We start from the raw sequence: 17,481 nt of genomic DNA, 5'->3' as shown, positions 1-17,481 counted from the left end.
GCAAGTAACACCATTGCATTGTTGGAACCACATATGTATACACATGGTTCAGCATGGCAATGCTTGAAGCCAAAGGCTTGAAGTTGCTCATCGAGGGCTGTGTGCCATAGTCATCTGGCCTGCTTGAGACCATATAGGGCCTTCTGCAACTTGTAACATTTCCCTTCTGTTTGTGCTGTTTTGAAAGTCAGTGGTATTCAAACATACATGTCCTTGTTGATTTTGCCATTGAGAAAGGCTGTGCTGATGTTGAGTTGAATGGCATACAGTCTGTATAGGCATGTGATGGCAAGTAGTATGAGGACTGTTTGTAGATGGATGACCAGGCTAAAGGTTTGGTCATAGTTGAGGCCCTGGCATTGAGCATATCCCTGAGCAACAAGGCAGGCTTTGTATTGTGTGGCTCAACATTGGGCATTGAGCTTGAGCTTGTACACCCAGTGAATGCCAATGAGCTTGCCATCAGCAGGGATGTCAGCTAACTCAAAGATGCTCATCTTGTGCATGCTGGCCATCTCATTAGTCATTGCCTCCTCCCTTTTGCCCCAATTGTCACATGCTCTGTCTTCATTAAGTGAAAGGGGCTCTAGGAGAATACTGTCAGTGCTTTGCAACTGCTGGCCACTTGTGATGAGCACAGTACCATCCATGACTGCAGCCACAAATGCCATGCAATCCAGGTGGTGATTGCCAAGGGTGGGTGCCTGGGTGCTGGAGCATGTTGCAGCAAAGGCTGTATATCCAAACAGATCCAATGGGTCCAGCAATTTGGTGTGAGTGGATCCGAGCACAGAAACACCATTGTAGACATCTTTAATGGCATCACTGCAAGGTGTCCTGAGCAGTGACACAGTTTCTTGGGTATTGGTGTGTGTTGGGGTCTGCTGGATAGTCCCCCTTTCAGATGGTACCTTGTCCAGCTCAGCATGCAAGTCAGCAGCAATGGTGTCAAGGTCCATGACAATCTCACTGGCATCCCCAATCCCAGACATCATTCTGTCCCAGTCATGGCCATAGCTTGAGGAATCTGAGGAACTACTTGAATTTGGTCTGGGTTCCTGCTGGCAAGAGTATGGTGGCAAAGAGAGTGGGGTTGCATCCTCAGGTACAGCATTGTCAACAATGTCACTGATGGGAAGCCAAGTGTAGGACTGGTGGAGCTCACTATTGCCTGCCAGTACCTGGTGCTCAGGAGGGGCGGTTTCAACTCCCAGTTGTGCAAGTTCAGAGAAATGGATGTCTCTTGTGACAACAATGCGATCCAGTGTGGGGAGCCACACCTTATGGCCTTTGATGGCATGGGGTGCATCTGAAAAACCCAGGTAGATGCCCCAGAGAGCACATGGTTGAAGGTGTTTGCTGACCATTGGGTGGTTGCACAACCACATTGAGTGGGTACTGCCCTGGAGAACAACATAAGCTATGCAGCCAAAGTGTCAAATGTAGTGAAGTTCAGGGTGTTTGCCATGGAAGAGCTCAAATGGTGTAATGTTTCCCTGTGTACTCCCTGCCAATCGATTATGAATGAAAGCTGCCTGTGCAATAGCATGTGGCCACCATCATTCATCCACTTTTGAGTCATAGAGCAGACTCCAAGCAATCTTCTGGATGGTCTGGATCACCTGTTCAGCAAAGGCATTGTCCATGTGTTGTTGGGTTGGGGAGGCAGTGATCTTCACTCCCACCAGTGAGCAGAGGTCCCAAAAAGTTGTGGACCATAGCTCGCCCTGGTCCACCCAAATCTCCTGGATCCCTTGATCAAGGACCACCTCTGAGGGTTGTTGGAGTGTGGTGGCTTGGACCTCCAAGAGCCACCATGTGGCTTCCTGAGATGCCTTTCCCTTGCTTGTCAAGCCTCGTGCCCATATCATACAGGAGTAGGCATCATGAATGATGAGTATGTATGAGAACCCTGTGGCACCATGGAGTGGTCCCATGACATCCATTGATATGAGTTCAAGAGGCTTGGTGAGGTGTTGTGGATGAGCCACAATGATGGCAATGGCTTTGCTCCACATGCAGACATCACAGAGGGTACCTGGATCAGTGGCCAGAGTTGTTGGAATGTCATGTGAAAGGGTCACTGCCCGAGTCTGCAGGATCGCATTGTGGCCAGTGTGACCTAGTTGGCAATGCCAGAGACTTGCTTTATCACAGGACTGAGGCAGGTGGCCCATGTTTGCCAATGTGGTGGCAAAGGCTAAGGATACAGCAGGTTCCAGCATGCTGTCATCCCATATGATCATTGCAGTGGTGGGATAGCCATCACCACTCATAGACACTCTGATAGCACAGCCAAGTTTATCCTGGACAGTAACTAACTCATTTGCAAAAGTCACCTGGCCCTGTGCATGTGTGACTGACTTTGTACCAATGAGGTTAGTCACAAGGTTGGGGATGAACAGGCAGTTCTGATAGGTCATCTGCTCCCATTGATGCATCTTGGGACTGAAGCTCAACAAACTGACTGTACCACCCATCTTGGTAGCAGCGAGTTTCCCACCATTGGCTGTGGTAATGCTAACTGTATTGTCTGGATCCCACCAACCTTCCCCATACTGAGATGAGTTGACCATGACACATGATGCTCCAGAGTCAAAAATGAAAGGAACAAGCCAGGGCGGCAGGTCAATGGGTGCCAGTTTGACATCAGTGTAGAAAGCCAAGACTGGCACTGTATCCTATTCTTCTCAAGAGTCCTCAAGTGGTAACACCATGCATGCATTGGCATGGCCCTTGGGGTGCACCTTGATCCATCCCTGCTTCCACTTCACATGGGCAGCATTGTCCAGACAGCAGTTTGCAGCATGTCCAAGTTCTCCACAGGCCCAGCAATTGTTGAGGGTGGCTGCTCACAGGGCAGTGAGTTCAGGAACCTCAGTCATAGAAGCCAGGCAAACAGGAGTATTTTTGGCAGCAAGCTCATAGCATTGCTGAAGAATGCCAGCAAAACTTGCAGTCATTTGTTCTTTACCATGGAGTTGCTCATGCAATATGAAGACTGAGTTAAAGAGAGCATTCCTATTCGAAGGTAAAGCTTGCTTGAGGGTCCAATATTGGTGTATGGGTGTCCAAGGTTCCTGCAGATAAGCATGCAGCTCAGAAACATGTGCTTCCCATTTGGTCAATAAATCATATGCATGACTCCTGACCTGATCCCAATGCAAAGCATATGTAATAGCAAGCAGTTCATATTCCTTAGCAATGGAGTGTGCAGTACATTTCTTCACCACCCAATTGAACAAGTCCACAGCAAACAGTACCAGCTGATCTCCATGTTCAGCAAAGTACTCAGTGCACAACTTATTTGAGAAGCTATGCATTATGATCAAGCTGAGGAGTGAGTCGGTGTCCTCGAAGGTTGTTACCTTTCAGTCAAGAACATTCTGAGCAAAAGGGATGACAGACAAGGTTGTGAGTAGCTTGCATCACCACACATGGACAGAAACTATCCTCAGGTCTATGAGGTCATGTTCATCCCACCTCATTTTGTCATTTAACCCAGATAATACCTTTAAGTGGTGGTTTGCCAAGTTGTTGAGCTCTGGGGTTGGCGCTGGTGTAGTGTCATGGCTGGTTAGATGGAGGTGGTGATCGAAATTGTTTGAAGGCAGGTGTGCTTTCTCTAACTGACATGGAAGTTTCACCCTTAACTGGGCAATGTGTCTCAATGTTGCAGGTGAGTTCAATTGGTCCCTTGATCTTGAGGTCAAGGATACAGGTTGCATCCCATCCTTCATTAGCAAGGAAGAGATTTACCCTAGCTCACATTTGTCTGCCAAGCTCAATCTGACTGGTGAATGGACCGAGGTTGTGCAACCCATAGTAGAGTGTGCTAACACACTTGACCATAATGGAAACTGGAGTAATCACCTGTTTGTTGTCACCAGTGATGGCAAACTCAGTTGAAGTAGATAAAGCCGCACAAAGCGTGGAGACAGTGAAGGAAGTGCTTACGGCCGAGTAAAAGGCCTGAACATCTTAGCACGGACCACATGTGTCACAACCTACTCAAGGCAAATGCTTTGTTATGCTCCGCAGTCGGCCGCTCTTCTTTTGTATATATAGACTCCTAGCTCTCTCGCTCTCTCTCTCTCTCTCCTACCATCATCAACAAAAGACACCTCAACCCCAACCTCTGACGAATGACGCCAAGACGCTGATGAATGACTTCAACTGATTAAGAGTCTGACACTCAACGCAATGCCGCCATCGACAAGAGCTGGACAGACGGGAAGGGGCGATGATGATCAAACGACCCCAAGCAACGGACAGGAGGAAGGATGGCTCACGCAGGTAGTCAGGATCCTCCAGCTGGCGAACCCAGCACTAACGGCCGAGGAAGCAATCGTACGAGCTATGGGTCTCATCAGCATTAGCAACCAGACCCCGCGCAAGGAAACCGAGAAGATCCCCAAGGAGGTGTCGAGCGCCATTGCGCACATCAAGAAGCTTAGCGACAGCAACTGGCACACTTGGGAACCTACCTTCATCGACTGCCTCCAAAGAGTACATAATGCGAAGGAGATACTGTATGGCACGGTAGCGCCTGGAAACGAGGAATACGACGAAGACTTGGATAAAGCCCTCGTGGGCCTCATCCACGCCTGCTGTGACAACAGTCCAGACAGCCGTATCGACACCTACACCGTCAGGGGAGTGGATGAAGAAGTCCAACTCGGTAGCACACTCTATGCCAAACTCAAGAAGGCACTAACGTTGAACGACGCTGTAAAGCGAGCAGGACTGCAGGATCGTATCCACACAGTGCGCTTGCACAATCGAGACGTTGTCAGACTAGGCAAGGAACTTGATTCGATCTGGAACGATGCGGCACGCCTCGGAAAGCGTTTCGACGAGGACCTCAAGAAATCAACTCTCTATCGCTGCACGGCTCAAGATTGGTTCTACGCCAACACCGTCGATGCACTGAAAACGGCCAAACCGGACTGCAAGTATGACGAAGCCTACCATGCACTGGCCAAGAAACAGCAGGATGGTGAGATCACTGGTCGTATTAGAGGAGCAGCAAGGGTCGCCACAAACGCGGAACAGGGGAGTGCCAACCAGGCGGAGCAAGGACCCAGGGGAAGGCGCGATCCTCGCAATCCCTTGGCCCCTCCAAAGTGCTATGCTTGCGGAGGACCAAACCACATTGCTCGAAATTGCACAAACGCACGAGGCACAAGCGAACCTGTCGCTCGTACGGCACAGGAGGTGAACCACTAGGAACTCGGGTGCACCTTTCTAGCAGTCGATAGGGGCGAGCGATCAGCATGCGACACCTGGATCATCGATTCAGGTGCAACCCATCATATGGTAAATGATGAGAGAATGCTGCTCACCTCAACGAACAAGGTCGGCCAAATCAGTACGGCAGGGGACGAAAAGCTTCAGGTGAAGGCTATAGGAGATGCCTCCCTTCGGGTCGGTGAGGCCACCATCCAACTATTGGATGTGCTTTATGTACCGAAACTGAATGCTAACTTATTGTCCGTACAAGGCTTGATCGAGAATGGTGCACGAGTAATCTTCGATGAATTTGGAACTACCATAAAGCAGAACGATGGTACCCAAGTACAATTCAAAAGGGACAGAAGACAGGGCCACTTCAAAGTGCGAGGACAAGCACTGGCTTTGGAACTGGAGGAAACACGAGATGGCGTCCCAGAGGACAACCAGAACACAGGAAAACTAGATAATGCCCCAGAGGGCAATAAGGACACGAAGCATCGAGACAGCTACCTATGGCATGAGAGGTTCGGACACCCAGGACGAGACAAAACGAGACAAATCCGGGCCCATTACCTAGGTACCGATGAGGAAATGGAACATGAGTCGAAGCACTGCAATGCGTGCAGTCAAGGAAAACAGACTCGAGCACGGATGAGCCAATCAGAGTCGGAGAGAATGGAGGCACCATTAGAGCTGGTACACGTAGACCTGATGACAGATTTCAAAGGGCATGCCAACTACCACTATGCACTAGTTGCTGTGGACGACTTCTCCTCTCTAATCTACGTGGAACCACTCTGCACAAAGAGTGCTGCACTCACGGCGCTGAGAAGGTGGATAGCCAGGATGGAACGGGCAACGGACAGGAAACTCAAAACACTCCGCAGCGACAATGGAGGAGAATGGTGCAGCATAGCAGCCGAAGACTGGCAAACTCAAGAGGGTTTTAAGTGGCAAAAGAGCGTCCCGGGGATCAGCGTCCAAAATGGACGGGCAGAGAGAGCAATCAGATCGGTCCAAGAAAAGATGCGCTCGATGCTGATTGGTCGAGCTTGCCCTAGAGAGTTGTGGCCGTACGCAATCACAGCAGCAGCACACGTGATGAACCTTACCCCGTCAGCCACCAAAACCATCCCCCACGAGGCCTTCTATGGAACCACTGCGCACAAGCTGGCCCAGCAACTGCGAGTCTTCGGATGCTTGGCATGGGTTCATGTTCAACAGAAGGACCAGCAAGGCAAGCACGGAGCTAGAGCAAAGCCAGCCATCATGATTGGGTATGACGACGAACACAAAGCATGGAAGTTTTGCAACCCGGACCAGCCTGCGTCAATTCAATGGAGCAACTCAGCAACGTTCCATGAGGACAAAGGATGGAGTGATCGCCAACAAGAGGCAGTCAGGCCTGTGGTGACCGCGGAGGTCGAGGAGGAGGGTGTCATGCCAGTCACAGTGGAGGATCTCCTAACAGCCGAAGACAGCACAGTAGGCACCGCCAACACAGCAATATTGAACCTGGACCCAACACTTAGGGAAGCAATGGATGGTGAGGATGCCCAGCTCTGGAAGGAGGCAATACGAAAGGAGCTAGAAGGACTCGAGGCAATGGGGACTTGGGAGGTGGTGCACCAACCGCCAGGAGTACCACTTGTGGACTCTAAGGTTGTGCTTCGGCTGAAGCTTGATGCTGATGGTGTACCTGTTAAGCACAAGGCACGACTGGTTGCAAGGGGCTTCACACAGAGAGAGGGGATCGACTACCAAGAAACCTTCTCTCCAGTAGCACCCCTCGGAGCGATCAGAGCCATCTTAGCACTAGCAGTGCAGAACAACTGGGAGGTACATGCTCTGGACATCACTATGGCTTACTTGAACTCCACGTTAAAGGAAGCAATCTACATGAAGCCACCAGAAGGATCAGGAGTAGCACCTGGCAAGGTGTACAAGGTAGTCAAGGGCCTATATGGCCTAAAGCAGTCTGGGCGAGAATGGAATCAGGAGTTCGACAGGTCCTTGCGACGCATGGGATTCTTCCAGGTAGAGTGCGCTCCCTGCATCTACACCAAGGGACAGGGTGAAGATATGGCCATTGTGGTCATCTACGTCGATGATACATTAGTCATAGCACCACGGCTGGAAACGGTCCTAGAGGTTAAGAAGCAGATTGGTCAGAGATGGAAGATGGAAGATAGTGGTGAGGTCTCTCACTTCTTGGGCATCAAAATCAGTCGAGACCGTGCGATGCGCACCATGACGATTGGCCAGTCAGGGTACATCGACCAAGTGCTGGCAAAGCACCTGGACAAACGTACGAAGCCAACCATGGTCCCAATGCAGAGCATACCGGAGGGAACCCTTGTCGCAAGCGCAGCACAACAGAAGGAGTATCCGGTGATTGTTGGCAAGCTGCTCTGGGTTGCCAACAGCACCCGGCCCGACCTTAGTCTCACTGTGGGTGTTCTCGCTAGGCACATGCGTGAACCATCGCAGGAGCATTATCAGGCAGCACAAAGGGTCTTACGCTACCTCGAAAGCACAAGGCAGGTTGGATTGGTTTATAGGGCAAGTGAGTCGCAAGAGTCACTGGTTGCACACAGCGATGCAAACTGGGCAAGCGATGCCACCATACAGAGAAGAAGCACATCGGGGTCAGTGGCATTAGTGTACGGGAACCCAGTAGCCTGGAAGTCAGCGACACAAAAATGCGTGTCGTTGTCCGCTGTCGAGGCAGAGTTCATTGCAGCCACGGAAGCAACACGTGAGGTGCTCTTCCTCAAGCAGCTGCTACGCTCAATTGGCATTGCCACAGGCACACCGACGGTCTACTCGGACAACACTGGTTGCATACAGGTTAGTAAGGACCCAGCACAGCACTGGAAGCTTAAGCACATCGACACCAAGTATCACTTCGTCCGTAACAACGTACAAGAGGGAAGGGTGCAGATCAAATACGTAGACACCACAAGAAACTTGGCAGATGTACTCACGAAACCCATTGGAAGGCAGGCAATGCAGCAAGCAAGATCTGGGCTACACCTGCAAATACCGGCAGCAGTGTACGGAACGGGGTCCCCGAGCTATGCAACAGTGTTGAAGAACGGAGGTCACACCTTGAAGCAACAGCATAATGAACAGGGTACATATGCTGTTGAGGGGGGGAGTTGAAGTAGATAAAGCCGCACAAAGCGTGGAGACAGTGAAGGAAGTGCTTACGGCCGAGTAAAAGGCCTGAACATCTTAGCACGGACCACATGTGTCACAACCTACTCAAGGCAAATGCTTTGTTATGCTCCGCAGTCGGCCGCTCTTCTTTTGTATATATAGACTCCTAGCTCTCTCGCTCTCTCTCTCTCTCTCCTACCATCATCAACAAAAGACACCTCAACCCCAACCTCTGACGAATGACGCCAAGACGCTGATGAATGACTTCAACTAACTCCAATAGGTGGCCTGTAAGCGGTCGCGCGCCAGAGACTAGTTTTGGGTGTTATCCAATCGGTATAGGTGGGATTGATTGAGTAAGATCTACTTGATATGTTTTGACTAAATGTAACCAGATGACTTTGTACTGGTAGGTCTCAGCTGACTGCCTTGAACACTCCATTCAGAGGTTGTGCAGCACATTCATTGTTCATTGGAGAGTGAGTGATACACTCTCCTTACAGTATGAGTGTTTGTAGTACTGTTGTTAATGCTCTCAGATGTCATCTGGACTGCAATATGCTTATTGCCTTCAGAGGATGGAAGTTACTGGACTGCAGGTGTGAGACACCACCTACAATAACTGACTGGACTTCAGGTGTCAAGCAACACCACCTACAGTTGATGCCTAACAGTGATACAACACACATGTTTGAGGGTCATTGCAAAGCACTGCTATTGCAATGATACATAACTAAAAGTCAAGTAAAGAGTAAAGTATATAGTAAGTAGAGTGGATGAGGATCCACTCATATGCTATGGTAGAATGAGAGTATTTATGCATTTGATTGGTGTCACCTGTGACACCTATCCTGCTCCTCCTGAGAGGCCTTCATCCCCTTTCAACACTGTCTTGCCTGCTGGCATCAACCCCATTGATGCTGTGCCTCTACTCTTTGCACAGCATAATGGTTGTGCAACACTGCCCCTTCACCTTCATGCTCTCTCTCTGCCTGATGATGTGTGATGACCCCTTCAACACAGCTCCTCCTCTTCATTTAACCAATCTCCATCCTTCTTGACACAGCTCCTTCTCTCTTCACCAGCAACCACCTTCTTGACCTTATCTTGTGAATCCCTTTAGCCACTTGTTGGACCTCATGACCAAACTCCTTGGTCATGTGGTTGCCCCTGTGCTTGGTCCTGTGTGGCTATATGCATGTACCCCTTGAGTGGTAACCATCCACATGATGCTGAGCTCAGTCCCCCACTCCTACATGTGGTTATCTCTGTATGCTTCTCCTTCTAATGCCAGTATCCTCCTTCCTAAATCTCCTGATGCTTGCTCATGTCGGCTGACTTGCTGAGACATGCTGTTCAGGCTGATCCTGATCAATCATTGTGAAATTAACCTGGACCCCAGAGTTTGGTTGGTCTCATAAATCATATGCACTACCAACCTGATTAGCTTCATCGATTCCTGATGATTTGCCGCTGATCAATTTGGCACACCCTTCATACGCTGACCTGCTGACCCTGTGACATGGCCCTCCTTTGGGGAGTTTGGGGTACCGTACACTTTGTTCACCATTACTTGGTTGAAGCAATTCTGAAGGATCTTCAGCAACCATGGCAAGAGATCTTGCACCAGGGTGACAAAATTGTCATATAGAAAGTAGCTGATGTTAGACATCATTTTAAGTGTCTGATCAGAGGTAGTGAAAACAGTGATTTGGGCTCATAACCTGCTGGAAAATAGAACTCTGAACAACACTTATTGGGAGGTATTAGTCACAGTATGGCATTCAAGCTTGTTGAGCTAAACACTATACTATATTGACATAAGAAAAGAACATAGCAGTAGCTTGAGCTCTCTGCTCACTATCTATATACATTCTGGTTTGTGGCTGTCTGTGAGAATATCCCACCTAATGACCATCTATGACAATGGATGTGTCACTGTTGCCCTCAGTCTTCATTGTGTGGGCCTGCCCAATCTCCAATCCAATTGACTCTCCCCGATCAGTCACCAGATCGCGTTCTGCTGGATCGTTATCTCCAGCACATCAATCTCTTTAGCGGCAAGTTAAAAACTCGTGTTCCTGATCGGCAATCAATCAATTACGATGGGCAGGTAGCGTTGGTTGTACATATTCAAGCTCTCCTGAACGATAGAGCGACTGACAAAGCGGAAACGATCGTCGAGGATGCGTAGTCGAGTTGTCAGATCGTCGATGTCACAGGCTGTATCCTCCAGCGGCTTCGACTTAGTACTGGTGCCCAGCAACTTGCGAAGGGGCTGTAGGAGATACTCGGGCGTCACAAGACGATACGATTCGACATGGTGCGAGCGTAGGCCGATAGCTGCGCTCGCTGTAAAGCCTAATTGTTCCGAATCTGACAAAGTGATAAAACCATCTCGCATCATTTTGCGAATGGCCCACTCGAAGAGGCGCTTGACTTTATCTGCAGGCTGCTCGCTGGTATTTCTGCTGGTCTCACCCTTGTCGATCTGGCGAGGTATGTCAGAAGAGCGAGAGCTCTTTCGAGACTGCAGACGAAGACGAACAAGGCGTCCTGCCAGGGCTGCGAGGTTCGCGTCAGAGGAGAGGTCCGAGAGGGTGAACGAGTCGGAGTGATGGCGAAGGCTAATGTGCTGTTGCAACTGGAGCTGGAAGTAGAATTCGGACAACTTGTGGTCGGCAATCTTGTCATGTGTGCGCAGCTTTCGGGCGCTGTACCGGGATGAGCGCGGCTGCGAGCTGTGGTTGAGCGACTTGGCGGCAGTAATGGACTCAGACTCTGCTGGGGAAGAAGAGAAGGGACCGTTGCACGACAGCAGTCTGCGGGCCTCGTCTCGAGACAAACGTTGCCCTCCCGTGTGATTCTGTTGGCTTTCATCAGCGTCATCTGCCACCATGGCAGGCGTACTTTGCTCGTTCTGGGAGAGTTCAGAGATCAGCTGCCGGACTGAAGTCTTTGCGTGGGCCTTGCGAGACGGCGCTGAGTGGTTGGAGGTTGTGCTGTGCGCTTCCATGCGAGCAAGGTCGAAAGGCTGGCGATAGAGATCGTTCTCGAGCCTGACAACACCAATCTGATGCAGCGCTTCTGCGTTGATATCTATGCACATATCTGATTGGACAAAGAAGATCAGCGTCAGCAAAAGGCTACAGTGACTGCTTTATGGCATTTCAGATGGAATCTTTACTTACCCATCGACTTAAGAGCGAGGTATCGATCACCGCTGCGATCAATCTGAATTCTGCCTAGACATTGTACGATGTCGGCCACCTCGAAGCGTGGGTTGAGCGGAGCCAGCATCGGTGCTGCCGAATGATTGTCAAGACCTTGTGCCGAAGAGGAAGCTTTGCTCTGCGGAGGCATAATGTAGCACTCGGGTACGCCGGAAGGAATCATCGCGCTGGAAGCAGCTGGATGAAGGCGAGACTCAGCCTGACGTAGCGACTTACGAGTCTCAATGACGCGTAGCACAGCTGTTCCGTCGTCCACTTGGTAGATGACCTGATTCTCCTTGGGCGTGACTCCAACGAGCATACCGCATACCTCGGCATTGATAGCAGGTGTCTCATGATGGAGAAAGACATCTTGACCTCCAAGAGCATGGGAGAAGGACGGAAGGGTTTTGATACGACGCACCTGTCGACAAGTGCATTTGAGTACCGCCTGTGGACTGTGTTCAGCCCATTCGTAGATTTGCACTACATGGCTATCCGAAAGCACACGCCGGGACAAGCTCTGCATTGCCGGTGCTGTGTTGGGTTTTTGTGCTGCTTCGTGTTTGTGCTTCTCGTCATGAGCGAATCGTCGGACCTAGTTTAGCGCCCATCGAGGTAACTGTCGGCAAAAGCCACAGCGGTCATGTCATCGATGTAGGCTTCGTACAGAAGGTATACATGGTTCGTATCCGATTTGATTTCGAGTTGCGTCTGTGAGTGAGTGCTGCGTGCAACGTGTTACGGGCGATGGTGCAAGGATAGAAGCAAAGAGTGCTGAAGCACAATTGGAATGACATGCTCCAAGCTGATTCTCCACCTCCGATTTTACCTCCGGTTTTACCTCCGATTTTACCTCCGGTTTTACCTCCGATTTTACCTCCGATTTCGCCTCCGATTTCACTTCCGATTTCCGAACCCAAGAGGTGCCGCACGTGACTTGGCGTGGGCATCGGAGCTGGACTATACGCGTCGCGCCCCGGCGATCAATCGGCTTTGTTTTCTTGGTTTTGCTCGGCACTTCTCTCTGCTTGCTACCATCATCTTGCCATTTCCGCAAGAGTGTCGCTTCAAGATCGACCTTGCAAATCTTTTAATCTTTCTTTTCCCACCCGATTCCCTCCCTTGCGTTCGGCCTGTACGACCCGCTCTTCTCTGCGCTCAACCGCGTAAGGGAAGCCTTTGAGCCAGCGAGCCACCTCGCTGACCCGCAATCTAACATGGCTTCTGTATCGATCTCTGTATCGTCCGACTGATCGCCATCTATGCGGCCGTGTGAGTGAGGCTAAGGAGTGAGGCTAAGGAGTGAGAACCTCTTTCCTTGTTCTTAATGCTCGACGTCGACGATCGAGGCCTCATCATTGCTTGCCCTCATCAGCATCGCACTATCACAGCGGACAGCAATCATGAGTGACTCAGCGTGAGTGACCTCATCCTTGTGATGTGCACTCCTTTGTTTGACTCAACGCTGACCTGCTGTCTTTCTCTTTCATCCTCCACAGCACAATCACAATCCCAACTTGGAACGAGGATGTCGCCGAACAACAGCAGGCCGTCTCTGTCGACAAGGGCAAAGGCAAGGCGAGAGCTGTTGAGCCAGGTAAGTGCTCTCCATCAGCTGTACGGATGGGGCGCTCCTTACAATGCTGACAACGCTTGCATCACTTTTGGCCTCAAACCACTGCTTCAGAAGTCGACGAGGACGATCAAGACGACGAGGGCGCCGATGACGACGAAGAAGAGGAACAAGACGAAGGGTTCAGCATTGACGATGACGAGGTAATCAATGCTCCAAACTTGCTACCCCTTGGATTAGTTGGTTTCGCTGACACAGAATCTCTTTCATTGCAATCCACACAGCTCGCCGAGCTCATCCAAGACGAAGAAGAGCTTGCAGAGATCGACACATCCAACATCGTCTGGACGGGACGTCGACGCAATGCTCCGCTCGACTACAGCTCTGAGGAGGCTCTCAAACAGGCTGGTCTCGACAAAAGTTCCGCTGCAGTCGAGCAAGAAGAGGACGATGCCGAGTTCGAGGTAAGTGCTATCCCTTGCATTTCAACACCTGACGGCTGTATACCTCAGCGCTGGCTTCCTCCTGTGATAGCTACTGACATGCTTCACTCACCCTCTCAATCCGCTGCATTGACGACTTTGCTATCATCCCTCATTCATAGGGCGAAGGCATGGACGACGAATGATGGAATGATCGTCACCTGGCTCGCCCTCCTTTGTTAGAGAGATAGCAACACTTGCACACTATCAAACCGCTCGTGTAGAAAGAGATACAAGTACAAATCCACCGAAACGCTTACAACGTTTGATGACAAGTGTGCATCGCTGTCAGTCATCGGCATCAGCTTGCTCAACTCCGCCTCCGCTGAGCGCTTCGTGCACAAAGTCATCTTGGTCCATTTCCACCTCCGGATCTTGTTCGTAATCCAGATGAGCCGCTTGGCCTTCTGGATCAGGCCGTGGAACATGCGCCAGGCCATGCGCATCAGATCCGCCCAAGTCGGCTGCTGCAGCTAGCTGTCCAGTGAATTCGGTCATGTGCGCTGGCTGTTCAGCATGGCCGTTGCGGGCAGCGTCCTCGATGGCTTCTGTTGGGTCTTGTGGTCCTTCTGCTGCGTATGCGTTGACTTGGGCAGATGGGTGGATAGGAAGGTAGGTCTGTACTAGCGCGATCAGCTCCTCGATCTGATGTGGGTGAAAACGCTCCTCTAGCTCTTCGACGAGCGTATGCAGCTCCACGACACTTTGTGGCGCATGGTTGACAATCTGAAGCCTTTCCGATCGATTCAGACCTAGTGAGTCTCGCTTTGCTTCTGAGTCGGTGACTGAGTAGCCACGAGCTTTGAGCTCGTCCAGGAATGCTGTGATGTTGTCTGCTTCCTGGTGCGCGCATGGGCGGGTTGTTTGGCTGAGAGATGAGATGGTCTGCGGAACATACGCAAACGGCGTTAAGTTGTCAGTCTTGCCATCTCCAAGCCATGCTCGAACCAACCATACTTGGTCAAGGCCCCTGAACAGAGCGAAAACACTTACTTCGAATTGAATCGTGCGCAGATTCTCTGGCACCTTGGAAAGCCACAGATCATCTTCGTCTCCCATTGCTATTGGCTGACGGTGAGCATCTTTGTCATTGTTGATCTCGCTGATGTGTGAGGTGGGATTGAGGCCGTTTCTCTGCTCTGCTTCCATCTCTTTGAGTACTTTGAGCACTTCGAAGTCGCTCAAGAGCGCAGAGCGCGCCTTTAGGATCCGCATGTTGAGGTCGTTGCTCAACTTTTATGGTTTGCTGCTATGTCGAATGTGCCTGCATGGAAATATCTTCTCCCCTCGTCAAATGTCGACTGGCACTGATGACTTGCGAGTGAGTCTGAGAGCTGTTCCATACGTCGAGAGAAGAGGTGCATGTCGCGCTGTTGCAAGGTGCTGGCTGATGAATGATAGGCTCTTCAGTTGACGTTTGATATCAAGGGCCAAGAAGGGGGCGGCGGGGCCGCGCAAAATCTTCGCTCGGAAGTGCGATTATGTAAGCAAGCAAGCATTATTCACTAAAAATTCAAAAATGTATAATTAAACAAATACATAAGAGCGAGTGCGAGTTGGCGGGACTAGGTTGTACCCGATCTCTGATCAGATCGACTTCGCCCGATCCCAATCGCATCCGCTTACGTCAACCAACATCATCATATTGGATCTTGGTCATCAGTATTAATATCTGTATGATTTTTCCTTTTTCCTTTTTCCTTTTTCCTTTTTCCTTTTTTCTTTTTTCTTTTTCTTTTCTGGACCCTTTTTTTGCCAGAATTCACCTCCACGCTGGTGTCACTTTAAACATTTCTTCCTCCTCATCATCGGTGCCACTCTAGTACTTGCAGAAGCACTCCTTCTCCACCATCACTACGAATCTGCCTCTACTTCCACGAATAGGATCCGCATCTGAGAATCGACCTCCCCCCCCCCCACCCCCGCGCTCTTCCTAGGCAGCGGTCTTCTTTCATCCACAATGGTAAGTTTGCAGCTCGTCTCATTGGCACACCTTGCTCGACCCACACGAATGCCCCTTTGGACCAAGGTACTTACTCCATATCTTCTCTGACTTGGATTGCTGAACGATGGCAGAAAATCAAAGCGCTTTCAAGATCGCTCGACGTCCATACTGCAGCTCGGCAAGGCGATCCTGCACCCTTATCCAGAAACCTCGATCCAGCACTGCATCCGTTCGACAAGCCGAGAGAATACACGCGAGCTCTTAACGCTGCCAAACTCGATCGACTCTTTGCCAAACCCTTTGTTGGTGCTCTGGAAGGTCATGTTGATGGCATCTATTCGATTGCTAAGGACACAAACCGACTCAATGTAGTTGCTTCGGCAAGTGGCGATGGAGGTAAGTGGTTTGCTTTGCTCTTTCTTCCTCCTTATAAGTGTGCCTGCCTTCGATAACAGTATCTTGTTGTATTTGCGTTTGAACAGAGATAAGACTCTGGGACTTGGCACGGCAGAAGCCTATCTACGTCTATCCGAGGGCACATTCCGGTATTATTCAGTCGATCTGCATTTCTCCTTTGACCTTTATCTCTCCCACCGGAAACTCTACTGTTGGTCGACGGATGTTGTCCTGCTCGACAGATCGAACTGTGAAGGTGTGGGATGCTGATCCGAGACCTGATGGCTTGGGTCAGACCAGTTTCAATGCTATGGAGGACGATGATGACCAAGACGATGATGCGGATGCGGATATGACCACCGGTGGCAGCTTGCGAAGGGGCGGATTGCTCAGTACACGCGATAAAGACGTTCCCCCCAGCGAACCCCTAACCGTCTACAGCGGCAAGTCCGCCTTCAACTCTCTCACCCACCATGCAACCAACGCCATCTTTGCCTCTGCATCTTGCTCCATCCAAACCTGGGATCTTGAACGCGGTGGATCCTCGGACCCTTTACTCTCCATGACTTGGGGGCCGGAGGCAATCAACGTTGTTCGCTTCAATATGAGCGAACGCCAAGTCCTAGCTAGCGCGGGAAGCGATCGAGGTATTGTGCTTTATGATCTACGCAGTGGTAAACCGTTGACCAAGATGATCATGCAGATGCGAGCCAATGATATCGCATGGAACCCAACCGAACCCACCATCTTTGCCGTCGCAAGCGAAGATCATAACGTATACACTTTCGATATGCGTCACCTCAACTCTGCTACTCAGATCTATAAGGATCATGTTGCTGCTGTCATGTCGGTTGATTTCTCTCCCACGGGTACGGAGCTGGTAACAGGTTCCTACGACCGCACACTTCGCATCTGGGAGTATGGCAAGGGTAATCATTCGAGGGATGTTTATCATACAAAGCGAATGCAGAGGGTTTTTTCGAGCGCCTTTTCGATGGATGCTCGTTTTCTTCTCAGCGGTTCCGATGATGGCAACCTGCGCATTTGGAAAGCTAAGGCAAGTGAAAAATTGGGTTTACTTAGCGCAAGAGAGATGGCTCAGAGAGAATACTCGGAGAATCTACGAAACAAGTGGAGTGCTGTGCGAGAGGTTTGCAAGATCGAGAAACAAAGACATGTACCCAAGCCTATTAAACAGGCGCAGAGATTGAACAAGACAATCCTGGATGCAAGCAAGAATAAGCAAGAGAACAGGAGGAAACATTCAAAGGTAAGATCATCATCACTTGAATTTACGTTGAGAGTAAGACCTGACCAACGATACTCACCATCGTACACATTTCTGCATCTCATACTGTCAACAGGCTGGAGACAAGAAACCAAAAGCTGCAAGAAAGGAAGCTATCCTCTCTCTACGAGAATAGATGTCGCTCACTATCCTTCTTCTGTCTTTCCTCGAGGACTGTTCTTGTT

General features: G+C 50.3%; 5 protein-coding genes across 5 annotated transcripts; 3 read left to right on the top strand and 2 right to left on the bottom strand.

The window, feature by feature from the left end:
* Window positions 1-4,203: 4,203 nt before the first annotated feature.
* UHO2_02854 (uncharacterized protein) lies at window positions 4,204-8,400 on the top strand (the record flags this gene model as incomplete). Its single annotated transcript, XM_041555642.1, has 2 exons — window positions 4,204-5,203; window positions 5,255-8,400. The coding sequence occupies 2 exons, from the start codon at window positions 4,204-4,206 to the stop codon at window positions 8,398-8,400; spliced, it is 4,146 nt and encodes a 1,381-aa protein (XP_041411576.1).
* Window positions 8,401-10,489: 2,089 nt separating this feature from the next.
* UHO2_02853 (uncharacterized protein) lies at window positions 10,490-12,138 on the bottom strand (the record flags this gene model as incomplete). Its single annotated transcript, XM_041555641.1, has 2 exons — window positions 10,490-11,508; window positions 11,589-12,138. 2 exons carry the CDS (start codon window positions 12,136-12,138, stop codon window positions 10,490-10,492), a joined length of 1,569 nt encoding a protein of 522 aa, XP_041411575.1.
* An 877-nt stretch (window positions 12,139-13,015) lies between these two features.
* UHO2_02852 (uncharacterized protein) lies at window positions 13,016-13,813 on the top strand (the record flags this gene model as incomplete). The annotated part of the gene is made up of 5 exons (XM_041555640.1): window positions 13,016-13,029; window positions 13,112-13,209; window positions 13,300-13,388; window positions 13,470-13,649; window positions 13,790-13,813. 5 exons carry the CDS (start codon window positions 13,016-13,018, stop codon window positions 13,811-13,813), a joined length of 405 nt encoding a protein of 134 aa, XP_041411574.1.
* A 142-nt stretch (window positions 13,814-13,955) lies between these two features.
* Window positions 13,956-14,882, bottom strand: UHO2_02851 (uncharacterized protein; the record flags this gene model as incomplete). The annotated part of the gene is made up of 2 exons (XM_041555639.1): window positions 13,956-14,552; window positions 14,661-14,882. 2 exons carry the CDS (start codon window positions 14,880-14,882, stop codon window positions 13,956-13,958), a joined length of 819 nt encoding a protein of 272 aa, XP_041411573.1.
* Window positions 14,883-15,627: 745 nt separating this feature from the next.
* On the top strand, window positions 15,628-17,432 carry UHO2_02850 (uncharacterized protein; the record flags this gene model as incomplete). Its single annotated transcript, XM_041555638.1, has 4 exons — window positions 15,628-15,630; window positions 15,744-16,008; window positions 16,095-17,278; window positions 17,373-17,432. 4 exons carry the CDS (start codon window positions 15,628-15,630, stop codon window positions 17,430-17,432), a joined length of 1,512 nt encoding a protein of 503 aa, XP_041411572.1.
* Between the last annotated feature and the right edge of the window lie 49 nt (window positions 17,433-17,481).

This window comes from Ustilago hordei (genome assembly GCF_900519145.1).
Source record: "Ustilago hordei strain Uho2 genome assembly, contig: UHO2_contig_04, whole genome shotgun sequence".
Classification (NCBI taxonomy): Eukaryota; Fungi; Basidiomycota; class Ustilaginomycetes; order Ustilaginales; family Ustilaginaceae; genus Ustilago; species Ustilago hordei.
This window is presented reverse-complemented; position numbering and strand designations above follow the sequence as displayed.